This window comes from Leucoraja erinacea, chromosome 5 (assembly GCF_028641065.1).
Source record: "Leucoraja erinacea ecotype New England chromosome 5, Leri_hhj_1, whole genome shotgun sequence".
Classification (NCBI taxonomy): domain Eukaryota; kingdom Metazoa; phylum Chordata; class Chondrichthyes; order Rajiformes; family Rajidae; genus Leucoraja; species Leucoraja erinaceus.
The window spans coordinates 52,683,755-52,711,296 of NC_073381.1; the positions used below are offsets into that span (position 1 = coordinate 52,683,755).

The following is a 27,542-nucleotide window of genomic DNA, read 5'->3' on the forward strand; positions in this document are numbered from 1 at the left end:
CAGTAGTTGTTGCATCTTTCTTCCCATCTCAATCATACAACTTATCTCATATACTCTCCTTGTAATGTTCTATATCTGTCAATGTATGCCTCCCCCTCTCATTCCCTCTCTAAATCATACATGTTTCTTCTCATTCTTGTCTCTATCTGTGATGCTCCCTGTTGTTTTTACCCCCTCTTTTATATATCTCCCAGACTCATGATGTTTCTTTCTTTGTCTTTAGTTGTTTCTTTTTGTCCTCATCTTTTCCTTCAACATGCTATGTATGTTTCTTTTTTTACTTTCTCTTTTTCCCTTCATTTGGTATAGATTGGGTCCTGAGAAAGAATGGCATACCTGGAACTATAGACAGGGGAGGACTGGGACAGGCTGAATCCAGGATAGGAAAAGTTGGTGCAGTGTCACAGCTAGTGGAGCCACTGTCTCACAGTTCCTGTCACCCCCTGACATCCAGAGCTGTCTGAGTGGAGTTTAAATGTGATCCCTGGGATCTGCTGCCTTTCACATCTCAACGATGTGCAGGTTGATACGTTAATTGGCCTCTGTAAATTACCACTAGTGTGTTGGTAAGTGGCAGAACCCAGGGCGTTGAGGGTATTATAGAGAAATGTGAGGTTATCCACTTTGGTGGCAAAAACAAGGGGGCAGATTATTATCTCAATGGGGTTAGGTAAGGGGGAGGTACAGCGAGACCTGGGTGTCCTTGTACACACAGGTCACTGAAAGTTGGCGTGCAGGTACAGCAGGCAGTGAAGAAAGCTAATGGATGGTTGGCCTTCATAACAAGAGGATTTCAGTATAGGAGTAAAGAGGTTCTTCTGCAGTTGTATTGGGCTCTGGTGAGACCACATCTGGAGTATTGTGTACAGTTTTGGTCCCCTAATTTGTGGAAGGACATCCTTGTGATTGAGGCAGTGCAGCGTAGGTTCATGAGATTGATCCCTGGGATGGCGGGACTGTCATATGAGGAAAGACTAGGCTTGTATTCACTGGAGTTTAGAGAGATGAGGGGATTTCTGATAGAAACATATAAAATTACTAGACTAAGTGGGACCCATTGGGTCCCATGTTCACACGGGAGGGCTGGGCCCCCAACGCAATATTTCACTTCTCCACCAATTCCAATATTGGTGGCCAGTGGGTGGGGGGAAGGGGGGGGGGGGGTACGGCTTTCTGGAGAGCTGGTATGGGTGTTGTTGGCTGCAGGGACTTCTGGTCTCCAGAGAGCTAGTATGGACATTGTGAGCCAAATGGATTCTTGGGGTGGCTGCTCAGTCCCTCAAGCCTGATGTGCTGGCAGCTCACTCACAGCTGGTGGGCTGGCAGTTGACTCATGACTATTCCTTGAAATTCCATTTCAAGCAGACTGCAAGGCCACCACATTCAAATCCATTTTCCTACCATTTCAAGCAGGGTGCAAGGCCACCAAATTCAAGTGCAGTTTCTTACCTCTTCGAGCAGGGTGCAAGGCCACCAAACTCGGGTTCAGTTTCCTACCACTTCAAGCAGGGTGCAAGACTACCAAATTCAAGTGCAGTTTCATACCATTCAAGGAGGTTGCAAGGCCACCAAATTCAAATGCAGTTTCATACCATTTCATGCAGGGTGCAACAACACCACATTCAAATGCAGTTTCATACAATTTCATACAATTTCAAGCAAGGTGAAACCACCAGTTCAGTAAGACATTCAGTGTGTTCAGTTGATTCACAGCTCAAAGTTGTGACCTCTCCCTCCCCCCATCATAGTGAGACTGAGCCACACCCACACTTCAGGGTTTTATAATCCCTCCCTCTTCCACCGGAAAAGGTGTGGCCTTCATGGTGTGATTGACAGGAGAGAGATTTGCAACATTTTTTAAACACTAACAACCATTAGCAGTGCATTTTTACTTCATTAGCAGTGCATTTTTGACTTCAAACCAACAATATTTTCATTTTCAAACCACATTAAGGGCACTCACAGTTGAGTCAACATGTGTTCAGTGTTATTCAGAGAGATGTGACGGTTTCCTCCATCTTGCAGAGACTGAGTGAGGCACACCACTTCCTGGTTTTATAATCCCTCCCCCTCCCACCAGCAGGGGCAGCAGAGAGAATGGCAAATTATTTAAAAACATTAATATCTCTCTGATTTTTCATCGATGGAAAATATCCTCCAGCCAGGAAGGCCGAGGGGTGCTCTGAGCGAGGTTGCCAAAAATGACAGCCGTAGGTGGCAGCGTTCTCTCAGAAATAACAGCACAGCGAGCCAAAAGCGGTCAAGATCAGACTTTTAGTAATATACTAGACCAAATGCTGACCCGTTGGGTCTGTTCCCCCAACGTACGCTTTTACCCCATAACCACCCTATCTACTGACGCATAGCCCCCAACTTGCAGTCATATCTAGAGGGGGGGAGGGGAGGGGGTAGAGAGTGAGGGCAGAGAGCGAAGGGGCAGAGACAGAGAGAAAGGGGAGGAGAGAGAGGGTGTTAAGGGAGAGAGGTGGGGGACAGGGAGGGGATGGAGGGGAGTGGGGGAGAGAGAGGGGGGGGAGAGGAGAGAGGGGGGGGGGGGGAGAGGGGGGAGGGGGGGGGAGGGGGGGGGGGGGGGGGGGGGGGGGGGGGGGGGGGGGGGAGGGGGAGGGGGAGGGGGGGGGGGGGGGGGGGAGGGGAGAGGGAGAGAGAGACCCAACCCCCAACCCCCCCCCCAAACACAACCATTTGCAGGCAGTGCGTTTTTTCCTTCAAACTAACCATAACCATATTTTCATTTTCAAACCAAATTAAGGGTACTTACTCACAGCTGTGTAGACATTTGTTCAGTCATTCAGAGCTCAGACCTCCATGTTGTAGAGACTGATTGAGACACACCACTTCCTGGTTTTATAGTCCCTCCCCCATCCCACCAGCAGGAGCAGCAGAGAGAATGGGGAATTTTGTAAAAACATTAATATCTCTGTCATATTTCATTGACGGGAAAAATCCTCGGCACACGTGCGGCGGAGGGGGGCTCTGAGCGAGGTGGCCAAAAATGACGGCCGTAGGTGGCGGCGTTCTCTCGGAAATCGCAGCACAGATCGCCAAAAGCGGTCAAGAACAGAGTTTTAGTAATATAGATAAAAGGACTGGACAAGCTAGTTGCAGGAAAAATGTTCCCAATTGTTGGGCGAGTCTAGAACCAGGGGCCACAGTCTTAGAATAAAGGGGAGGTCATTTAAGAGGTGAGAAAAACTTTTTCATCCAGAGAGTTCTGAATTTGGGGAATTCCCTGCCACAGAGGGCAGTGGAGGTCAAATCACTGGATGGATTTAAGAGAGAGTTAGATAAAGCTCTAGGGGCTAGTGGAATCAAGGGATATGGGGAGAAGGCAGGCACGGGTAATTGATTGGGGACGATCAGCCATGATCGCAATGAATTGCGGTGCTGGCTCGAAGGGCCGAATGGCCTCCTCGTGCACCTATTTACTATGTTTCTGTGTGGGAAGATTAAAATGAATTTAGTGCCGGATTGATGTTCAATGCTAGGTAAGTGGGCCTACGGGCCTATTTATGTGCTATATGACTATGCTACTCTGTGACTATGATATAGCAGGAAGACTGATGTGTAGCAGCAAAGAAAGTAAAAGTTAAACATAAATGTAGACATCAGGCATAACATGTGAAAAAGGAAGCACATTACAAGAATTGGCACACAAAGACAAAAAGAAGAAAACAGAGGCTGAGGAGTATGTTTTGGACGACAGTGAAGCCTATTTACTGGTAAATGGAACAACTAAAGCCAAGGAGATCAGAATGAATAATGGAACATAACATGGTCAAGTTTATATTATTAATAATAAAGCTAAATGTCAAAGAAAAAAATTACCGCTCAGATTCAGGTAAACTTAGCCATTTCAAAATAGTCAACACTCTATCTTCAAATGGAATTGATCTGAAAATACAAAGAGTTATGTGAATAAATGAGACCAAAAAAAATTCAAGATAAACATTTGCTTACATTGTTGATGTTATGATACATTGAGTACAATTATCCACGAGCCACTCCAAAACGTACTTAGTAGGACCGAGGGGCCTACAAATTAGTTTGTACTAGAGAACATACTGTTGTAGGTACATACCACACCAGACTGACCTGGTAAAGATTGCCCATCAATATTTGGTTCCACCTCATTATCATCAATCCATTGTCCATCCAACAGCAACAGTGATGTCTCACTTTAGGGCTTATTTACAGGGCAAACATTTTTCAAATAACACGCATTGTATACTAATTGATCCATTTACAGAATGTCGATTATGCTGGCAGAGCCAACATTTATTGCCCATCTCTTATCCTTGCGAGGGTACTGGTGAGTAAGTTTCTGAACAGCTGCTCCCTTGTGGTAGAAACTTTAATATGTTTGAAACTCTCAAATGTCTGAACCACCCATCCCCAGAAGTTATCACAGATTTGGTCCAAACTGAATTAAATAACTGAATTACTGAGACGAGGAGAGAGTGATCTCCCTTAGTAGCATTCCACAGGCCAGTGAGAGTCTAAGGGGAAATTAATTCTACCAGTTGGAATTAATCTACATGCACACGAAGGTGGTTGTGGTTGCTGGAAATCAATAATCTCAGCCCTAGGATATTGCAAGAGGAGTTCCTCACGACAGTATTCAAGGCCTAAATATCCTCAGTTGCTTTATAGACAAGTGGGATATTTGCTTACTTTGCACAATGTTCAATTACATTCAATTATTTGCACAGCTCTGTGCCTCCATAAAACAAAAGATAGACACAAAATGCTGGAGTAACTCAGCGGGTCAGGCAGCATTCCTGGAGAGACCCTTTTTTAGACTAGAGCCAGGAGAAAGGAAAATGAGAGATGTAGACAATGATATAGAGATATAGTACAAATGAATGAAAGATATGCACAAAGGAATGATGATTTAGGAAACAGGCCACGGTTAGCTGTTTGCTAGGTTAGAACACTCGTCTCCAAAGACGTGGAGGTTTATAGGTTAATTGGCTTTGGTAAAATTGTAAATTGTTCAGAGTGTGGAGAATAATGCTAGTGTATGGGGTGATTGCAGGTCAGCACGGACTCAGTGAGCCAAAGGGCCTGTTTCCAACTGAAGGCCAGTGTTTCCAGTGAAGGCCAATTCAATACCCAATGTGCTGAAAAACCTGGCACAGCCAGCACACAATGTCTTGGCATTGTCTTGTGAAAAACATGGTAAATCTTTCTACATTTGCAAACACAGTTGTCCAAACTTAATTCTTATTAAACTCTGCTGTTTGTATTGGATGTCATTTTGTCAAGCTTTATCTTCTGCCATTGGTTTCTCTTCGCAAAGACAATCAGGTAACACCATGATAGTAATTATTTTTTAAACGTATTTCCACTCACTTCTATTTTAAAATAGTCAAAGTAATCCTATTCAAAGTGATACACAGCAGCTTGCTTTCAATTGTGATTTGTTATGAGATTTGGGATTTGCTTTAGACATTCAGCAGCGTTTTACCAGTCATTAGAAAGATATTCAATTAAAAAAGAACTGTTTCAAATGCACTCCACATTAATTAATATTTCTTATTCATTTATTAACTACATGAGACTGTAACAACAATATTTGGTGCCCTCTAATTCCAGCAAAGTGAGAGGTGAATGTATTCCTGGGTAGAGTAGACAGTGAATTTGCAATTTTAAATATACCTTTGTCACAAAGCCTTCAGAAACATTAAAAATAATGTTCTGATATCCACTAGTTTGTCTTCAGTCGTATTCTACTAACTCCACAGATGGGGAGCAAATAAGAAACCAACAAACAAACCGACAAACCAACAATCCACATTCCCACTTTACAATGTAATCCCACTGTGAACATCAGTGTTCGGATACGAATTTCTTAATCTTCTGAGTTTATAGTTTCATTCAGTGAAGAATAATGAAAATGTAAACCTTAGGTATTGAGCCCAAAGTTAGGGTGAAATTATATCCAAAAAAATTAAAGTCTTCATAAGTTAAATGAAAACTTGATTTAAAAAAAAGACCTACCACTCCCTAAACCACTACATTTATAAAATGTGATACATCATGCTGAAAATAGACTGCCTCTCACTCAATCAACACCTGGCTCCAATTGATCTGAGCACACTGACCCCCGACTTGTAGTGAATATTGACATTTTCTGATTGCAAAATCAATTAACAGAAAATGTTGAAATGGTAACAAAAAATATCAATTATTTGATCTAAATGTGGACAAGCCTTACCACAAGATTTACTACAATGTTCGTTTTGTCATTTACCAGCATATTTTCAAGTCTCTCCGCTTTATTTCCTATGTAGTGATACTTACGAATTGTAAGGTACATATCTGTTTGGGTACGTTCCATTAATTTTAACATCCGATCCAGGCCAGAAGTAGGTGCCTGCTTTCAGGCCCTGATACATGGCTGTCAGCCACAACTATGAGAAGTACATAAGCAAAATTAGTACACTCTTATGTGATCAATGATTCATATGAAAATTATTATGGCAACAGAGATTCCAGGACCAAGTCACAGGGGCACTCATCTTACTTTCCCAAAAGCTCACATTGGGGTACGCCCAGATACACATTATGACAGGTGAGCTGGCAGTTTACTGGCCCCATCACAGATTGAGGTAGTCCTTGGCTTTGTCTGAGTAGTAGGCGCCGTGATGATGCACTACATAAAGATCAACACTGCCTCTCTGAAATACATAAGTTTAGTTTAGAGATACAGCACTGGCCTCTCTGAACCATACCTCACACCACCGAATTTTACAATTTTAGTTTATTAGCCTACAAACCTAGATAGACACAAAAAGCTGGAGCGGGTCAGACAGCATTTCAGGAGAAAAGGAATAGGTGACGTTTTGGGTCGAGACCCTTCTTCAGAAGAAGAAGCAATGCTGTCCGACCTACAAAGTTACTCCAGCTTTTTGTATCTATCTTCAGTTTAAACCAGCATCTGCAGTTCCTTCCTACACATTTAACCTACAAACCGCTTGGCCTGTCCCCGCCCTGCCCATCCGCCTATCTGCCTGCCTGCCTGCTCGCTGCCGCCGCCAAGCCGGGCCGACCGTAGGGGTTGGAGTTGTGTAAACATGACCACCATTGCCGCAGAGGAGGTAGGGGAGAGAGGTGAGTGATGTGAGTGAAGCGGGAGGGCCTCCACGAACCCCCCACTGCGGCCGCAGGTGAAGGGAAGACCGTTTACGTGCCGTGGCAGAGAGGAGTGACAGGGGAGAGGCCGCGGCGGTGCAGTACCAATCTGCCGCACGACTGACAGGAGAGGAGACCAGCGCAGACAGGAGAAAAGACCAATCTGTGCATGCACAAATTTTAAGATTTTTTAAAACCTTAATAACTTTAAAAATATAGCATAAATCGGAACAAAACGTGTTGCACTTGCAGCACAAGAGAATGGTGAGTAAGGTGGCTGAAAATCATATTGTATTTGTATTGTATTGTATTGTATTGTATTCAAATGTATTGTCATTGTCTCAATTTGAGACAACAAAATGAATTTCCCTTACAGGCAGTATCATTAAAAAAAAAAATCATAAATAAATAATAAATAATAAAACATATTAAAAATAAAATTGAAATTGAATTTAAAAAAAGCACAAACACAGAAAGTCCACGACACAACATAACATAAATGGCACCAAGGTGAGGATGGCACCATAGTCCAGCCAGCCTCCCCTCCGTGTTCATCCGTGGTCGGGACCTTCCGAGCACCCGCAGTCGCCGCCCCGGAGGCCTGACGTTCAGGCCCTCACGCCGGGCTGGTGGAACCCCGACGGTGAGCATCCTCCTCCTCAGCGGCCCGGACCCCCTGATCAGCCGCCTCCCGCTGCCGGAGTCTGCAGCTCCCGAGTCCACAGGCCGAGCCGGGCAGAGTCGCAGGACCCCGCGCTGTCCATCAACGCCGCCCGCGTTGCGAGCTCCGCAAACCGCAGCTCCATGATGTCGGTGCAGCAGGTCCAGCACTCCGGGCTCCAGACGGCGACCCCCGATAAGGCATCGCCAGCCCGCAATGTTCCAGCGCTGTCCCGCCGCTGCTGGAGCTCCGGTCGATCCCGGCAGGAAAGGCCGCGCCAATCCAAGTAGGTAGACCGCTGTGGGGGGAGGGGGGGGGGGCCGAGGACGCGACTCGAATATTAGTCGCGTCCTCACCAGGAAGCGGCTGAAGGACGGTATCCCCCGCACCGTGCCCTCATCCCCCACATAAAAACACCAAAAAAACAAAAAAACACACTTTTACATAACTAAATAAACAAAAAAACAAAAAGATACCGGGCTGTAGGTGGAGGCTGCTGGCACCAGCGCCACCGGATGTACAACACTATCATAACGCTATCGCTTACCGCTTTTGCACAAATTGAAAAACCATGTAAACCGGAGGAGCACAAGATCAAAGTTTTAGTTATGTAATAGATAGAAGAAGAATATAGGTTGTCTTGAAGTTAGAATTGAAGTACATTTCATTTTGTAATGTAGGCAACTCTATGTGTTTAACTGGGGATTGTACTTACGTACAGCAATAATCTTACTGATCTGGATGCAATATAAGAATTTCACTGTACGTTAGTGCACGTGACAATTTTGGACCCATTGAATAATTCTAATATGCCATCATAAAGGCATTGAATGTCAATAGAGAAAACCGATTCTCGTCATTGTTACTCACACAGAAGATCCCTAATTATGTGCGGCAGAAAAGCAGAGAGAGTTCTATGCTTGATTACAACATTCGGTGATGCAAAAGCATCATTTGGACCATCATCCATAGCCTCTTCTGCTAGTATTTACAGCTTCCAATTATATTCATGCGGACTATCCCCCATTGCGCTAGACAGCAAGTTCTATACAGACACAACTTTACTGTATATGCAAGAATATTCATATATCAATAGTCAATAGTCTATTTAATTGTCATTTGGACCCCTGGAGGTCCAAACGAAATGCCGTTTCTGCAGCCATACGTTACACACAAATAGACCCCAGACACAACATAATTTACATTTTACATAAACATCCATCACATCGCTGTGATGGAAGGCCAAAAAAAACTTATCTCTCCACTGCACTCTCCCCCCCCCCCCCCCCCCCCCCCCCCCCCCCCCCCCCCCCCCCCCCCCCCCCCCCCCCCCCCCCCGTCAAAGTCAAAGTCAAAGCCCCCGGCTGGCGATGGCGATTGTCCCGCGGCCATTAAAGCTACGCCGGGTGGTGCGAGGTCGCACCCGGGTCTTGGTGTTAAAGCCCCCGGCGTGCGCTCGCAGAGTCCCGCGGCCATTCCAAGCCGCGCGGGGCAGTGATGTAGGCCCCGCTCCAGGAGCTCTTCGACCCCGCAACTCGGGCTGGAGAAGTCGCCGTTGCAGGAGCCCTGAAAAGCGGTCTCCCTCCAGGGATCCACGGGCTCCCGGCGCCGCCGTCCGCAGACCCGTCGTTGGAGCCTCCGCATCAGCAGCAGCAGCAGCAGCAGCGGCAGCAGCAGCAGCGCTCCTCCACCGCTCCACCCGCTCCGGTCTCGGCCAGCTCCGCGACGGTGAGGTGAGTCGGCACCAGAGTCCCCGGTCTCTTCCTGTTGGAGGCCGCTCCTCGTTGCAGCCCCAACGACAACTGAGACCCAACGAGAAAAGGTCTGGTCTCCAGTGCAGGGAGAGATTTAAAAGTTTCCCCCTCCCTCCCAACCCACCCCCACCCCCCCCCCCACACACACACCCCAACATAAAATAACAAAAACTACATATAAACATAGACAAAAAATAATAAAAACGCGGACAGGCTACAGAGGCCGCTGCTGACCAGAGTCGCGCCGCCTACCGGTCAAAAATGCAAGAATATATGCAAGAATACTCATTCATTTTGATGGAAGTAGGTTCTGATATTATTGATAATTTCATTATTTACCAGAGTAAATAAATAGTGTGTGCAGTGAGCATTATATTAGGCATGCAATGGTAAGCTTTCCAAACATGTGGCCCCATTTTGAAAATTCCTCTATTGGAACCATTATTCTGAAAATGACAGATCAATGATATCGTACCCCATGTTAGGTGTAGCATATTGACCTGAAGTGCTAAGCAAATACAAACATTAAGCTCGCTCAAAGATCCGTCATGTGGAACACCACAAGAATTGGCAATTTCTATCCCATTAGTGTGAATCATTCCTTGTTAGACCCCAGAGTTAAAAGGCCAGTAAATCATCCCAGTATATCTAATGTATTTTATTTATGTATAGTTTAGAAATAACTCACAAATTTTTGGATTAACAGGAAAATTAGGTTTTAAATTCTATTTTAAATAGAATTTAAAATAGAATTTATCTTTAGCTAACCCAGTACATGTAGCCCTTCACCTACAAACAAAGCCTCACTTTCTCAGTAAATTGAAAAACAAAATTAATCGATTTAGAAAATCTGAAATAAGTATCATAACAATACCAGGAAGGTAATCAGCATCTTAAACAAAACACGGTTTAATAAGTAAAAATGTGATAGCTTTTTAAAAATGATGACTGACCTGCATTGCGTTTCTAGTATTTACTATTTTATTACTAATGTTTGTACTTTATAATTTTTTACCATCAATAGATAATACACAATGACATGTCAGTCACAATTGAGTCACTAACATTTATTATTCCACATGCATTAACCTTAGATATCCAGAACGGGCTTGAAACAAACCAATTTCTAATTACATAATACAGAAATATTAATATTATACTTACTGGCTGCCCTCCCCACCAAACTGGATTGTCCTTTTCATTACCAGAGAGGGAGAAGGACATGTCTAATTTGTAATCGTACATGTTGTTGTCAACTATGCCATGTGTCTCTGCATACTGCCCCTAAAAAAAGTACATTAACTTGAAATAAAAATACATTGACTTAAGATTAATTGAATTCATAATTATTTCAACATAGGGCAATTATATGGAAGCAAGGAATAAGAGCAAGTTAATGTGGGGGATCAGGAAGGAATGAGAATTATTATATTGTTAGATTTTGCCAGATATATGATTGCGAATGGCTTCTGATGCAATCTGGAGTCAATAGTTTGACTTTCAGTCAAAATATTTGTTTGAGTTTTTTAAAGAGGTGATCAAGAGGATTAATAAGTACACTATAGGCAATATCTCCAAGTTTGCAGATGACACTAAGCTGGGGGGCAGTGTTAGCTGTGAGGAGGATGCTAGGAGACTGCAAGGTGACTTGGATAGGCTGGGTGAGTGGGCAAATGTTTGGCAAATGCAGTATAATGTGGATAAATGTGAGGTTATCCATTTTGGTGGCAAAAACAGGAAAGCAGACTATTATCTAAATGGTGGCCGACTAGGAAAAGGGGAGATGCAGCGAGACCTGGGTGTCATGGTACACCAGTCATTGAAGGTAGGCATGCAGGTGCAGCAGGCAGTAAAGAAAGCGAATGGTATGTTAGCTTTCATAGCAAAAGGATTTGAGTATAGGAGCAGGGAGGTTCTACTGCAGTTGTACAGGGTCTTGGTGAGACCACACCTGGAGTATTGCGTACAGTTTTGGTCTCCAAATCTGAGGGAGGACATTATTGCCATAGAGGGAGTGCAGAGAAGGTTCACCAGACTGATTCCTGGGATGTCAGGACTGTCTTATGAAGAAAGACTGGATAGACTTGGTTTATACTCTCTAGAATTTAGGAGATTGAGAGGGGATCTTATAGAAACTTACAAAATTCTTAAGGGGTTGGACAGGCTAGATACAGGAAGATTGCTCCCGATGTTGGGGAAGTCCAGGACAAGGGGTCATAGCTTAAGGATAAGGGGGAAATCCTTTAAAACCGAGATGAGAAGAACTTTTTTCACACAGAGGGTGGTGAATCTCTGGAACTCTCTGCCGCAGAGGGTAGTCGAGGCCAGTTCATTGGCTATATTTAAGAGGGAGTTAGATGTGGCACTTGTGGCTAAGGGGATCAGAGGGTATGGAGAGAAGGCAGGTACGGGATACTGAGTTGGATGATCAGCCATGATCATATTGAATGGCGGTGCAGGCTCGAAGGGCCGAATGGCCTACTCCTGCACCTAATTTCTCTGTTTCTATAGTAGATGTTGTCTACATGGAGTTAAGTAAGGCCTTTGATAAGGTACTCTATGGTAGGTGAATCTGGAAGGTAAAAACACACATGGGTGAGCTGACCAAAAAGGTACAAAGTTGACCTAGTGGTAGGAGGCAGAAGGTGGTAATAGAGGGTTGTTCTCAAATTGAACAGGCATGTAAACAGGAGTGCACCACAGCGACCAGTGCTGGGTGCCCTGTTGTTCATATATATTTAGATTTTGGGTTCAAAAGTAGGTAGCATGTTTAATGATCTTGCAGATGACACTAACATTTATGTTAATATTATATTAATGGTCAGTGAAGAAGGTTGTCTAAGGTTACAGAAGAACTTTGATCAACTTAGAAAGAGAACCAAGGAATGGGAGATGGAATTTAACTCGGACAAATGCAAAGTGATGCATTTTGGAAAATTAAACAAGACCAAGTCACACATGGTGAATGGAAGTTATTTTGAACAAAAAAAACTTAGAATACAAGTACATTATTCCTCAAAAGTTGAAGAACACAAATAGTATGTTTGACTTAATTGGCCGTAAAATTGAGTACAAGAGTTGTGATGTCATATTACAATTTACAAAATATTAAATTGACCATACTCCCTGTGCAGTTTTGCTCACAGATCTGGTATTGTATGCAGTTTGTGATGACGCTATAGGAATGATGTGATAATGCTAGTGATGGTGCAGCAAAGATTCGCAAGGATGCTGCCTGGACTGGAGGACTTGAGTTAAAGGAGAGTTTGGATAGGCAGAAACTTTTCTCTGGAGTGAGGGAGGCTTTTGGGTGACATTATAGATATTCATTAAATTATGATGGACATAGACGGGTACGTTGGCACTGTCTTTCTCCTAGGAATGGGAAGTCCGAAATTAGAGGGCATAGGTTTAAGATGAGAATGGAAAGAATTAAAGGGGATTCAAGGGGCAAGTTTTCCGCTCAGAGTATGGTGCATGTCGAGGATGAGCTGCCCGGGTAGGATGAAGAGGCAAGTACAATTATCAATCATTTGAATAGTTACATGATAGGGAATGCTTCGATCTCCAGACGTTGATCTCCAGGCTGCAGAGGAGATGAGAACAGTCACTCTTCCTGTGGGGAAAGGTTTGCTTCTAATGCAAGGGACTTCCTGCAGAACTGGTGTCTTAAAACTCTAAATCTGGTAGGAGAGTACTTTGGAGGCGAGACCTTGGAAAATAAGTAAGTAATCTGCATTCTGCAATGAGCATATTTAAAAACCTGTCCCTTGATGGATATCTATTTTATCTATTTACAGATAAAATGGAAATAAAAGTAGAGAATGGTGCAAATATTCAGAGAAGACTAGAGCTAATTTCTATGGGGCATGGAATGGGGTCAATTTCTTAGAATAACATTATTTCATCAGAACTCTGTTTCTCCATCCAAAATTCCAGCAACCTTTCAAGCTGTTTTACATATCCAGCATTAGTGGTTTTATTTGCAATTCAACATTTTTTTTAATTTTGCTGTTTGCATTATTTCAAATAACCTGGATGCAATCAAAATGGGCATAAACTAAAGGCCACATGTTATGATTTTCAACTGCTTTCCTGATTTTGTGAAGATAGATATTTTCTAGAATCACTGTGACACTGCAATAACTCCACAGACGTTCTATAGCTCCTGCACAGTATAATTTTTTATCATCCAAAGCCAACCTAGGTGGGGTGCAAATTCCTAAATATTGGCAATATCCTAAAATTAAAGTGAAATAGGAAATTTCAAGATTTTTTCCATGTTTCCATTATTTAGTGTATCCATGGCAGCAAGCTGAGTCACTGAGGATGACTAAGTTAATGTCCACTGACTAACTTGCTTACTACTGTGCCTGTGCTGCAGTTTTTATAATCTAATTTTCAAAGTTACACGCAGAATGGAAACTTGACAGAAAGTCACTGTGGCTTAAATGAAAAACTTACCGTGACAATTGTGTAATGATTGGGAAACGTTTTAGTGGGATACATAGGTCTCAGATACTTGGCGTGTGTTCCACAGGATCCTGGAATAATTACATCATGTTTAGTTATATTTTTAAACAGTCACGATATTTCACAACAGTTCATTTGCAGCTTCTTGAACTGACAGTGCTGTAGTTTGAGTAACAATTAGTCAATATAGTTCAAAAACAGAATGCATAAAATATAGCTTGGGATATTTGGATTGCAATTGTTTTGTAACTCCAGTCATCACACAACTGCAATCCAGTGTATAGTCCAGATTGAAACAAAGTGGCTCCATAAAATCAAAGATAATGTTGTAATTCACTGAACTAAACATTTAAGTGCATCAATGCAAATAATAAGGAACTACTTTTGCCGACAAACCCATCAGAAACAGTTGTGAAGTTCAACGGAAAATAATAGAAATGCAGCAAAATGTAAAGAGATGAACTTTGTTGAGAATGTTTGGAAGTCCTCTATCTGCTTCGCATTTATTTGTTGTATACGAGACAGAAACAAAGCAGAACTTCCAATCCAAACTTCAAAAGACACCTGCAATTTCTTCCTCTATCTTAGTGGAGAAAAATCTACTCTTCCCATATACTGATTTACAGAACATCTTGCCTTTATTAAAAGGAAGTCATTTCTTTTGGTCTTAATATGAACAAGAGTAGTTCTGTACAGTGTTAGTTTGAGGAAACAGATAACATCCTTCGAGACTCCCTTGAGTCGACGGAATGATCCATATTCGAGGACTGTGACAATCCTGAATGAGTATGCACTGCTGGCACAGACCTCATCAGTAAGTGTTTACAGGACTGCATGCCAAAGAAGACATTACGAGTGTTCCCCAACTGGAAACCATGGATAGAAAAATAGAAAATAGGTGCAGGAGTAGGCCATTCGGCCCTTCGAGCCTGCACCGCCATTCAATATGATCATGGCTGATCATCCAACTCAGTATCCTGTACCTTCCTTCTCTCCATCCCCCCCGATCCCTTTAGCCACAAGTGCCACATCTAACTCCCTCTTAAATATAGCCAATGAACTGGCCTCAACTACCTTCTGTGGCAGAGAATTCCACAGATTCACCACTCTCTGTGTGAAAAATGTTTTTCTCATCTCGGTCCTAAAGGATTTCCCCCTTATCCTTAAACTGTGACCCCTTGTTCTGGATTTCCCCAACATCGGGAACAATCTTCCTGCATCAAGCCTGTCCAACCCCTTAAGAATTTTGTACGTTTCTATAAGATCCACCCTGAATCTCCTAAATTCTAGCGAGTACAAGCCGAGTCTATCTAGTCTTTCTTCATATGAAAGTCCTGACATCCCAGAAATCAGTCTGGTGAACCTTCTCTGTACATGTTAACATAGAAAAAGTCATTGTAATCACGGTACAATTAGAGAAATTAGCACGACCTTTTAGCAAAATGGCAAAAAAAGGTTGATTTAGGCACTCGATCATGAAAAAGGCATTATCTTGGTGAAATCACCAAAAAAGGCATGAAAAGGCACATGGCATTTATAGCAAAATCCTGGCTCTAGTTACCAGGCTTTTGACTGGTCCTTCCATAAGCGAAGGTATGGTTTGATTCACCTCTACCCCATTGAAGACAGTAGATTTTGTCTCTGGAACTGAAGCACTATAATGCACTACAATGCTGAGAACTATATTCTGCACACTGTATCTTTCCCTTTGATCTATCTATTGTATTGGTGTTTGACGATTGCATTTATGTACGCTATATCTGATCTGCTTGGATAGCGTGCGAAACAAAGGTTTTCACATGAATGTTAGTACATGTGACAATAATAAACCAAAATCTAGCACTCTACTCTGCATTCTGGTTATTTTTCTCTTTGCGTAAAGGGTTCAGTCCAGATCTCGGGCTCTGTCTGTATGGAGTTTGCACGTTTTCCCTGTGATCATTTGGGTTTCCTCTTGGGTTCCAGTTTCCACCCACATTCCAAAGACATGTGGGTTTACAGATTAATTTCCCCATATAAATAGCCGCTAATGTGTAGGAAATTGATGCGATAGTGGATAACAGAGGACTAGTGTGAACGGGTGATCGACAATCGGTGTGGACTTGGTTAGTCGAAGGGCCTGGGTCCATGCTGTATCACTAAACTAAAACTACTCACTGTACTTGTGTATGCCTTGAATGTACTCATGTATGGTATGTTTTGACTGCATAGCATGCAACAAAAAAAATCCTCATTGTATCTTAGAACACATTACAATAAAAACCTATAACAATATTAAACCAATAATAATAATAAACACATAACAATAGCAATGTACTTGCCATTTTATTGTAAAGGGAATAAAAGAACAGGTATGGTATTTGTCAAGTCAAACTGAAATGAAAGGATTAATGCTAAATTAAAATCACAAGCACACAATAGTAGGAAAAGAGCATATACCGTACAGGTGAAATGGAGTTAAAGGGGGAGGAGTGTTAGGTATGGGATAATTAGGATAAGTAATTGGTGTCTTGTGATGTCTTGAGCAAGTGAGCAGGGGGACACTGGAGGTGGCGTCCTGCAGTAAAGAAGCTTGTATGATTCCTCCCGTGTCCGAGCCTTTATTCAAGACTGTTCAAAGCATCCGAATACACAACAATTGGCGACGAGGATAAAAGAACGAAGATAAGAACAAGGCCAGCAAGAAGAATCAAAAACAAACGTTAAAAATAGAAGTAGTATTTGGAAACAAGTGGAACAGCACCAAGCCAAATGGTTTTGAATTGGCGCCAAAAAGAAAAAAGGTAGGAACAGGAAGCAATAGCTCAGGGAAGAGCTAGGAAAACAAGCAAGGGCAGCAAGGGTCACCAAGCACGGTGTCAGCTTACCTGGAATGTATCCAGGGCTGTGCAGCCCACAGCCAAGCCCAAGCAGCAGCCACAGACGTCGGGTGGGGGCCTAGTACCGTGAAGGCCACGGACAGGTCCAGAGAAGCCACCGACAAGAGGACTGTGTAACCCACGGCTAGCCCCAGTAGCAGCCACAGACGTCAGGTGAGGGCCTAGTACCATGTAGGCCACGGACAGGTCCAGAGAGCCACCGACAGAGGCTGAGTCTTCAGCCCAACTGGGAACAGTCAACCCGGTGGGGGGAGAAAACAGAGAAAGCCCAGTCGGGATCAGAGTCAGCCCGACCGTGAACATAAAAGTGGACAGGCCCGCGAGAGAAGTTGACTTGCGGCTAAAACATGAACAGTATAATCTAAGAGACTGTCCTAAAAACTGCCGCGATCGCCAGCAAAGGCATGCAGGACTGATTATCTACAGCACCTGATTGGCAGCCGGTTTTTAACCTGCTAAAAGACTAAACTGCTAAATACCTTAAGACCTACAACATCCAAATGCCTTCAAAGTAATGGCTGAAGCAATAAATCAAGTGGAACTGTAAATTAATTGCTGAATCTGCCAAAATAAAAAAGGGTAAAAAAGAAAATGGAAAAGAAGTGTTTGGTCATTGAGTGAAATCCAGTTCATCATTTCGGGGTGGATAAATCAGATCCCTTTCAAGCGGGGAATCTGCACAAAAACATTAGAAGACCTGACAGTATTGGAAATATCGTGGTTAAATGATGATATTTCAGTTTTAGAAGTGGAATAGGAGAAAGAGGGTATTCAAGTATTGGTTCTACTGGAGTATATGGAGGGTGGTAGATAGGAAAATTGTACCAACATCCATGAAATGAACTTTGGAGACGCCTGCTGTTAGGTATACAAATTGTTGCAATGTTATGGTTTCAAACTGATCTAAATGTGTTCTCAAAAATGTATAATTTTGGTTTTACAATTTTACGGTCAGAATATCAGTCAGTAATCTAAAGAGAACATTTAATTGCTGTTTTTAATCACTGTTCAAATATGCTTGGTGGACTGTGGTACTTTACATTCAAAGTTATTTTATTTCAGACTTAAAAATTACTAAATTGTAAAAGAAAATGGATGGAAAACGTACCATATGGCATGGGTTACATAATACCTTTTCATGCTGATAAAGATATGAATCCATATATAACTATCATGTCACGGGAGCAGAATTAGGCCATTCTGCCCATTGAGTACTGCACCATTCAACCATGGCTGATCTAGCTATCACTCCCAACCCCATTAACCATATAACCATATAACCATATAACCATATAACGATTACAGCACGGAAACAGGCCATCTCGGCCCTACAAGTCCGTGCCGAACAACTTTTTTTCCCCTTAGTCCCACCTGCCTGCACTCATACCATAACCCTCCATTCCCTTCTCATCCATATGCCTATCCAATTTATTTTTAAATGGTACCAATGGACCTGCCTCCACCACTTCCACTGGAAGCTCATTCCACACCGCTACCACTCTCTGAGTAAAGAAGATCCCCCTCATGTTACCCCTAAACTTCTGTCCCTTAATTCTGAAGTCATGTCCTCTTGTTTGAATCTTCCCTATTCTCAAAGGGAAAAGCTTGTCCACATCAACTCTGTCTATCCCTCTCATCATTTTAAAGACCTCTATCAAGTTCCCCCTTAACCTTCTGCGCTCCAGAGAATAAAGACCTAACATTCAACCTTTCTCTGTAACTTAGTTGTTGAAACCCAGGCAACATTCTAGTAAATCTCCTCTGTACTCTCTCTATTTTGTTGACATCCTTCCTATAATTGGGCGACCAAAATTGTACACCATACTCCAGATTTGGTCTCACCAATGCCTTGTACAATTTTAACATTACATCCCAGCTTCTATTCTCCTGCCTTCACCCCATAACCCCTGATACCCTTACTAATCAAATCAATCTCCACCTTAAAAACGTCCAAGGACAGCCTCTACAGCCATCTGTGGCAATGAATTCCACAGATTTACCACCCTCCGATTAAAAAATTAATTCCACCTCATTTCCTTTCTAAAGGTATGTCTTTTTATTTTGCGGCTATGCCCTCTTGTCAGAGATTCTCCCACTAATGGAAACAACCTCCTCACATCCACTCTATCCAGGCCTTTCACTATTTGGTAAGTTTCATTGAGCTACCCCCTCATCCTTCTAAAATCCAACGAGTACAGGCCCACTACCGTCAAATGTGCATCAGATGTTAACCCATTCATTCCTGGGATCATTCTGGTAAACCTCCTCTGGATCCTCCCCAAAGCCAGCATATCTTTCCTCAGATTTGGGGCCTAAAACTGCTTACGATATACCAAACATGGCCTGCGAGTACTGTATAAAGCCTCATTATTACATCTCTGTTTTTATATTCCAGTCTTATCGAAAAAAATGCTAACGTTGCATTTTCCTGCCTTACCACCAATTCAAATTGCAAATTAACTTTTCAGGAACCTTGCACCAGCACTCCAAAGATGACCCTTTGATTTCTGAATTATCTCCCCATTTAGAAAATAGTCTCTGCCTTTATTCCTGCGACCAAAATGCATAACCGCACATGTTGCTACACTGTATTCCATCTGCCACTTCTCTGCCCACTCTCTCAACCTGTCCAAGCCTTCTGCAGAGTGGTTTGGGAATGGCTCCATCCAGGACTACAAGAAATTGCAGCGAATTGTAGTCGCAGCCCAGGCCATCACAAACCAACCTCCTTTCTATGGACTTCATTTATACCTCATGCTGCCTCGGATAGACCAGCAGTATAATCAAGGATGAGTCGCACCCTGACCACTCCCACTTTTCCCCTCTCCCATCAGGTAAAAGGTATAGAAGTGTGATAACGCACACCATCAGATTCAGGGACAGTTTCTTCCCAGCTGTTATCAAGCAACTGAATCATCCTACCACAACCAGAGACCAGGGCTGAACTATTATCTACCTCTTTGATGACCCTCTGACTATCCTTGATCAGACTTTGCTGGCTTTACCTTTCACAAAATGTTATTCCCTTATCAAGTATTTATGCCCAGCACCAACCCCAATGGAACACTACTAGTCACTGGCAGCCAACCAGAAAAGGCCCCCTTTATTCCCACTCTTTGATTTTTGCCATCCAGCCAACTTTCTATCCATACTTGTATCTTCACTCTAATGCCATGGGCTCTCATCTTCATTAGCAGCCTCACAAGCAGCACTTTATCAAAGACCTTCTAAAAATCCAGATAAACAATATCTACTAACTTTTCTTTGGTTGACTTCAGATTTTTGTACCAGGTGCTTCTAAGTTCTCAGAAACCTCATCCTTTATAATGGACCTATAAACCTTACCAATAGTTTTCCCGTCTTTAGCTTCGCTCTCTTCTTCAACATCGGAGTAACATTCACAATTTTCTAATCCTCTGGAATACTCCTGCCTTTAGTGATTCTTCAAAGATCACCACTTTGATCTCCACAATCTCGAAATCCACCTCATTCAGAACCCTGGTGTGTAGTCCATTTGGTTCACGTGACTTATCCACCTTCAGATCTTTCTGCTTCCCAAGCACCTTCTCCTTAGTAATAGCCACACCAGTAACTTCTGTCCCTTGACTCCCTTGAATTTCAGGCAAATTGCTGATGTCTTCTGCTACGAAGACTGACACGAAAAATATATTCAATTCATCTGACATATCCTTATTCCCCGTTATCACTTCTCCAGCATCATTTCCCAGTGGTCCAATGTCCACTCTTGCCTCTCTTGCTCTATATATATCTGAAGAAACGTTTGCTATCCTCTTTTATATTGTTGGCTAGGTTACCTTCATTTTTCATCTTTTCTCCCTACATTGCCTTATTAGTTATCTTCTGTTGGTTTTTAAAAGCTTCCCAATCAATATATTTATTGTTTTTATTAACACATAGAGATATGAGAATATTGTAAGGCTGTATAATCTTTGAATGCTACCATTGAACAGATCTTTTAATCTATTGGATTTTTGTTGGAAAGACATATTATGGCAGGCCGTGTGCATTTAGCTGGTATTTATTTCTAGTGTCTTACTGAGTTTCTCAATAACTGGCATGAACATGTTCCACGTCTCTAGATATTCTGCACGAAATCCATCTAGTGAAACCAGTATCAAAGGTGGACGGGAAAATCTGAAATCCAAGGATAACATGTTATTTTAATTATAATGATTGAATTTGCATCAATGTTATCACAGATATCAACTTTCTTAACATAGCCCTCAATCTGTTTATTTACATGCAATTCACATTGATAAGTTTATGTTCTAGGAGCTGAATTAGGCCATTTGGCCCATGAAGTCTACTCTGCCATTCAATCATGGCTGATCTATCTTTCCCTCTCAACCTCATTCTCCTGCCTTCGCCCCATAACCCCTGACACCCTTACTAATCAAGAATCTGTCAATCTCCAAAATATATCCATTGACGGCCTCCACAGCCGACTGTGGCAATGAATTCCACAGATTCACCACCCTCTGACTAAAGAAATTCCTTCTCATCTCCTTTCTAAAGGTATGTCCTTTTATTCTGAGGCTATGCCCTGTGGTCCTAGACTCTCCCACTAGTGCAAACATCCTCTCCACTCTATTTGCCTTATCAGCCTTGTTTGTCTGAAGGGTCTTTCTGAAATATTCTCTCTTTTTATTTCCATTGAAGCAGCCTGGCCAGCTGAGTGTTTCCAGCATTCAAGTCAATAACCTTTCATTAGACCTTGAAACATTTAGTAATGTGAAAACCAAGGTGAGATGGGAGGACAAAACAAATAAGAAGAACTGTAACAAGGAACAAGGTCGAAATTGAAAGATTACAGGGCATAGGTTTAAGGTGAGAGGGAATTTAAAGGAAAAGTGTCGGGAGCAATTTTTTTTTCAAACGGGGAGAGTAGATGTCTGGAACACATTGCCGGGGGTGGTGGTGGTGGAATGAAACATGATTGTGATGCTTAAGGGGCATTTATTCCGACTCATGAACATGCAGGGAATGGAAGATTGTGGATCATGTGCAAGCAGATGGGGTTACTTTATTAGACATCATGAACATAGAACTTTTCCATGTTTGATGTTCCATGTTCTGACTGAATAGAACTGAGCCTCAGCTGACGTAAGCAACAGGCATCCAACCGAAGATGTTTCCTCTCACCTTGCCTAAACATTAACACTCACATCCCCACCCCCCCCACCCCCACTCAACTGCATCTACAATTCTTATTTTGGTTCGAACTCGAGTTGAACCATTGAAACATTGTGTTATTGGAACCATCTAGTTTAGTTTAAATTAATGGTAAGCTGATGGGATCATACAGACATTTCCCACAGGCAGTTCCGGAATGGAATCAAGCTGTTACTAAATTAAGTTACAAAATAATTTTATACACTTTGGAAATGTTGGGAATTCATATTAATTACTTCAGAACATCGTTTGTTCTTTTTCTAATTCAGCGCAGCTGCGTTTCGCTGCGTTCTCTAAATCATGAGCCACTGAGCTGATGTATTTATTTAATTATAGATACCCTTACCCTGCAGGACACACAGGAGTATTGATTTCTTCGCACTCATCGTCCCACCAGGATGTTTCCACTGCACACAAAGTAAGATCATTGAAATTATATCTGAAATTTTCTCATTCAGATCAAACTTCACATTTTCATTAAATTAAACAAAGTTCATGCTTTGCACAAAAGAAATAGAAGCTTCATGTCAGCTACAATAAGATCACAGCTGCCGCAGTCCTGTACAAGACCTACATCCAGGTAATTGCGGTATCTGAAACTTATATGAGAAGGTACTGAATAGTATGCATCTTCAAGGTTGATGTCTACCATAAAGTATCCTTGGTCCCATGGTAGTAGTTACAAATCCCATGAATGGGTATACCTGGTGAATACTCAAGTGGTTTATCAATGATGGTGCGACATTCACCATCTCGGGAGGGTAGACCCCTTGGGGTGCTTGCTAAATTGGTGGCAAGATATTGTATATAACTACCAAAGTGATAGCTTCCTAACCAGGTGTGATTCACCCACCCCTTGTTAGTACAACCCTTCACCTTTAGGTGGAGGTAGGAACCATACTTATCTGTCTTTATTGCTGTTTTCTTTGGTTTCTGGTTCCTTATTCTTGTAGGGATGATGTTTGTTGGGGGTGGCACATTTTCCCTGGGGCCTGCTCTGGGCCGTGGCCTAAATCCTACGGGTTTGGCATGCAGGCCCCGAGCTTTCACCAGTACCTTGGGGTAGACGCCCCTGGTGGACGCGGAGAGGTACTGCTGTCTGGTATTCTGTGTGGTGCTCATTCCAGACTCTGCCCTCTTGTGCCGAATAGTTTGAACACTTTGTCCAGTTTTTTAGGACTGGTTTGGTAAATGCCAGGTAGCAGGTTCTGTGCTTGTGAGGTCGGCATTCTCATAATCCTGTTAATTTCTTAGATTGAGGGCAGGTTTGTGACTTCACTAGAGACGTTATGGGGTATACCGTTGAACATTAGGGTCAGGTGTTTTGCCATACTACCCTGCCCTTCTGGAATGAGCAGGTGGACATGATAGCCGACGTCAGGTATCAAATGCATTTTTAAAAACATTTAGGTTAAATGCGCTGCTCAATCTATCCCCCAATAATGGCGGGTACTTTGAGTAAATGCAATTTAGGGGTGGCGTGATTTCCTGTATCTCATGCGTACTCCCGATGTTGTTCAGCCAGTGCCCCTCTTCTTGACCAGCCCAGCTCTGGTAGCCAAAGCTGTCCTTATATGAGGAAGAAGCAATGGCCAGTGCATGAGGCACTGTGGAGGGAGTGCCTGAACTCCCTCTGCGAAACTGCTCCCCATAAGCAAGTCTCGCTGGAGCTTATGCTCCACGAGCCGCTCCATGTGGCTCAGGCGGCTGTCTCTGCCCTAAGCGGGCGGTGAGACGTCCCCGTCCAACGAATCGGATACCACCGGCCGGATTGTTGACATCCAGTCCGCTGCTCAGGCGCTAGTGGAACTGGGCTCGGCTCGGTGTCGGGGATGGCGGAGCGCCGGGTTGGCGGTCCTACCGCCCTCTGTCCCCCTGTGATGAGACGCCTGTCTGCTGGAGCCGAGCTGGGGACAGGTTTCTTGGAGAGTCTTGTTCTGTTCTTTCTTCTTGGCTGTTGGAACAAGCAAAGAACTCTCCTTTGCCAGTTAAACCGACCTCAGAGTAGACTTACCTGATGGTCCATTCTTTAGCGGGAGCGCCTGACTCCCGTGTTTTCTGGACTGGAACCCTGCACAACTCCCTGTCTGTGGACCGCAGCGTGTGCGGACCTGGTGGCATCTTTCCCCCCTTCCGCGAACGGAACACTCCTTCCCCGGAGTCCAAGGGGGGTCGCTTGCATCCGGACTGGCACCGGTGCAGCTCTCTGTCCGTGGACCGCAGCGTGTGCGGTCCTGGTGGCGTCTCTCCCCCTTCCGTGGAACGGAACACTCCTTCCCCGGAGTCCAACGGGGGCCGCTTCTTCTGCTGCTTTGCTCCTCCTGGAGCAACAAACAGACGCGAGTCGCTGTTGACCTGAAGGTAAGACTTACCTAGCTTCTTTCAGGGTTGTAGCGGGAGAGCCTAACTCCCGCCTGCCGCTGTTGCCTGCTGAAACGTAATGCCGCGCATGCGTGCTGAGGCGGGCTCTTCACGTAGTCACTCACGTGACTCCGAAGTAAAACCATAGATTCTATGATAGTTTGCTGTGATTGTAATTATGCAGAATTCCACAGAACCATTACTCTTCTAATTAATTATTGATCTGGATTGATCTGCTTGTGGGCATGATTTATAGTCAACACAAACTCTTGTACACTGGTAAGACAATATTTTATTGCCAGTTCATTGGCTATATTCAAGAGGGAGTTAGATGTGGCCTTTGTGGCTAAAGGTATCAGGGGGTAGGAGAGAAGGCAGGTACAGGATACGGAGTTGGATGATCAGCCATGATCATATTGAATGGCGGTGCAGGCTCTAAGGGCCGAATGGCCTACTCCTGCACCTATTTTCTATGTTTCTATGTCATGCGACACAACCTTGAATGACATAAATTCTATCAACACGTATGTTTTCTGTCAATTTCCATTGTTCCTTTGTCTCCTACCAACTGACCCATGATCACCTGCTAATTTCAATCTTTGAAGACAATAATGTAAAGTCCACAGGCTAATTAGCTTGATATGGTATCTACATCGTGGTTTGTATGTTTTAGTTTCCAAAGTAGTACATTGATAGGAAATTTGTTGGAATATTGGGAGAGTCCCTTTTCGCAGACAATATTAAAATCATCATAGACGGCAAATTTTTAATTTGATTTCAACCAACTTTTTTTAAATGATGGAAGTCTTTTTGGTTTCAACAGAAAATAACAAACAGCCTTGTTACAAATTTTACAAATGGTGCAGCAATAATCAGTCATTTGCAAACAACCTTAGTGGCTTGTCAGTGAATGTTTTTCACTGTGATGGAACATCTATAGCTCAGCACATTACACAATGATCCAGTTAGCAGCACAGAATCAGGCAGGTATAACTGGTAATGAACTTTATTACGCTACCGTAACCCAGAGTAGAAACACAGGAATGAGTACACCGTACTCACACAGAGGCTCAGGATTGAGCGAGGGTTCCAAAGAGGGGCAGGCAGGAGACGTAGTCAGGGTAGCGGAAGGTACGGTAACCAGGAGATCCAACACACGATGCAAACAAACCAGCGAGGGACAGACGAAAGGAGAGTCGAAGCCAGGCAGGAAGTCGAGGAGCCGTTGCAGGGATACACCAAACAGCCCAGGAGAGAGGCAGACAGAAACCAGGAGGTATGGGACAAAGGCCGTGGTCGGGGACAGAAGGCTGAGGTGCTATCCGGGAAGATGACAGGACGGAATGGTCAGGGGCAGGCAGGTTCGAATCCGTGTAGGCAGTCGTGAAATCGCTGGAGAGTCTTGCATGAATGCTGAGAACAATCTGGCAGTGTGTGAACGGTGAGGAGAGTCTATATACCGGGTTAAAAGGTGATCAGAGGCAACTGAGTGCAACAGGTGAGGAGAGTTAGGCTGATGAGAGGGGAGTGTCAGGCAGGCAGGTGAGGGGAAGGCGGGACCGGTGCAAAAGTACTGGGAGGTGAAGTGGATGAGAATGAGGGGAGGGCAGACTGTGACAGAAAGCTCGGGGATAACGCCAGGTTCGGCAGTGACCTCACTGACACTCACGTGAAATGCATGTGATATGTTTTATTTACAGTGACAGGAAACTCCAGGACTGCATGGGGACGCTGTCCCTCATCGTCAGGGTGCATATAAGGTGCTGCTGACAATCTCGGGCTTGTCCTGGCGGCTCAGTCCTGGCATCATAGGTGGGGGCCTGGCTATATCAGGCTTCTACCCGCAGTTTACCCATACCTTGAGAGGAAGTAACTGGCACTCTCTGGCTTATCTTGGTAGCTCAGTCTTTGTTTCTCTGTGAGGGCGCCGTCCCTCGTTGTCCGTGGACAGGAAGAAGCACTGGTAGCTCAGGCTTGCACTGGCCGCTCAGTCTTAGCTTCAGTAGTAGTGCTAGCTGTCTTGGGCATCTTCCAGGCAGCCCAATCTTGACCATACAGTGGCACTGGTTGTCTCGGGTTTGTCCCAGTTGTTCAGTCTTCCTTAAACTTAGGACAAGGGAACACTTTCCGCTCCCTTTCTCTCCCTTCCACGTTTTCTTCTTTCTTTCTTTTTCTTTCTTTCTTTATTTCTCTTTCTTTCTTCTTCCTCTTTCTCGTGGTTTGTATAAGAAGTATGCTGACGAGGTGCAGGTGGGCCAATCTGATGTCAGTTGATTGGATCCAGTTGTAAATTAGTTACGACTACATCATATTCTGCACGCGTAGCTTCCAACCCAAAGGGATGAATGCTAAATTCTCAGATTTTAGATAATTGCAACTCTCCTTCTTCTCCCCTACCCTTTCTCCCCCCCCCCCCCCCCCCACCCCTTTCCCCCCCCCCCCCCCCCGTGCCCTACCTGGAATTACACCTATTTCTCCCCTCCTCCACATATTCCTTCCTCTAGCTTCACAAATCGCAATCCTTGAATCTTTTTGTCTCACACCTTCTGTCTTTTCATCCCTTGCCTTTGCCCAACTATCTGCTTATCAAAAACTCTCCTCAACTATATCTGCCCTTTTACTTACCATGGTTTATCCTCCAGATTTTCTTTCCCCCCCCCCCCCCCCCTCCCAAATTGGCTGAAGAAGGGCCTTGATCTGAAACATCACCTGAGTTACTCCAACAATTTATGTCTTTTTTTGTAAACATCTGCAATTTTTTGCTTCTACTTCAACCAATGCTGTCATTATGCATCTGCAATGAATATACTGTATTGGTGAGATTGGTAGATTTATTCCTTATGTTGGTTTACTTACCACATTCTGTAACAGTCTGACAGCCTTAACATTCAGGACTCAGGCCAACTTGGTCATTGGTGCTGCCGCCAAAACACTCAGTAATATGAATTCTCACAACAAGAATCCATTCTCTTTCGTTGCAGGTCCTTTACAACTTGTTCTCTATGAAGAGGCTCTGGTTCATCAATCAAGGTGAGTGGCCAGGAAAGGAAGCTTCTCTGGTAAGTA

At 43.6% G+C, this 27,542-nt stretch overlaps 1 protein-coding gene across 1 annotated transcript in view; it reads right to left on the reverse strand.

The window, feature by feature from the left end:
• Positions 1–27,542, reverse strand: part of LOC129697253 (venom phosphodiesterase 2-like) — an 84,114-nt gene that overhangs the window by 37,235 nt on the left and 19,337 nt on the right. Inside the window, exons 4-9 of the mRNA XM_055635608.1 lie at positions 22,462–22,522; positions 20,980–21,077; positions 14,035–14,114; positions 10,735–10,854; positions 6,325–6,434; positions 3,847–3,912 (exon numbers count right to left, since the gene is read on the reverse strand). Coding sequence (XP_055491583.1) covers positions 3,847–3,912; positions 6,325–6,434; positions 10,735–10,854; positions 14,035–14,114; positions 20,980–21,077; positions 22,462–22,522 — 535 coding nt within the window. The remainder of the gene's footprint in view (positions 1–3,846; positions 3,913–6,324; positions 6,435–10,734; positions 10,855–14,034; positions 14,115–20,979; positions 21,078–22,461; positions 22,523–27,542) is intronic.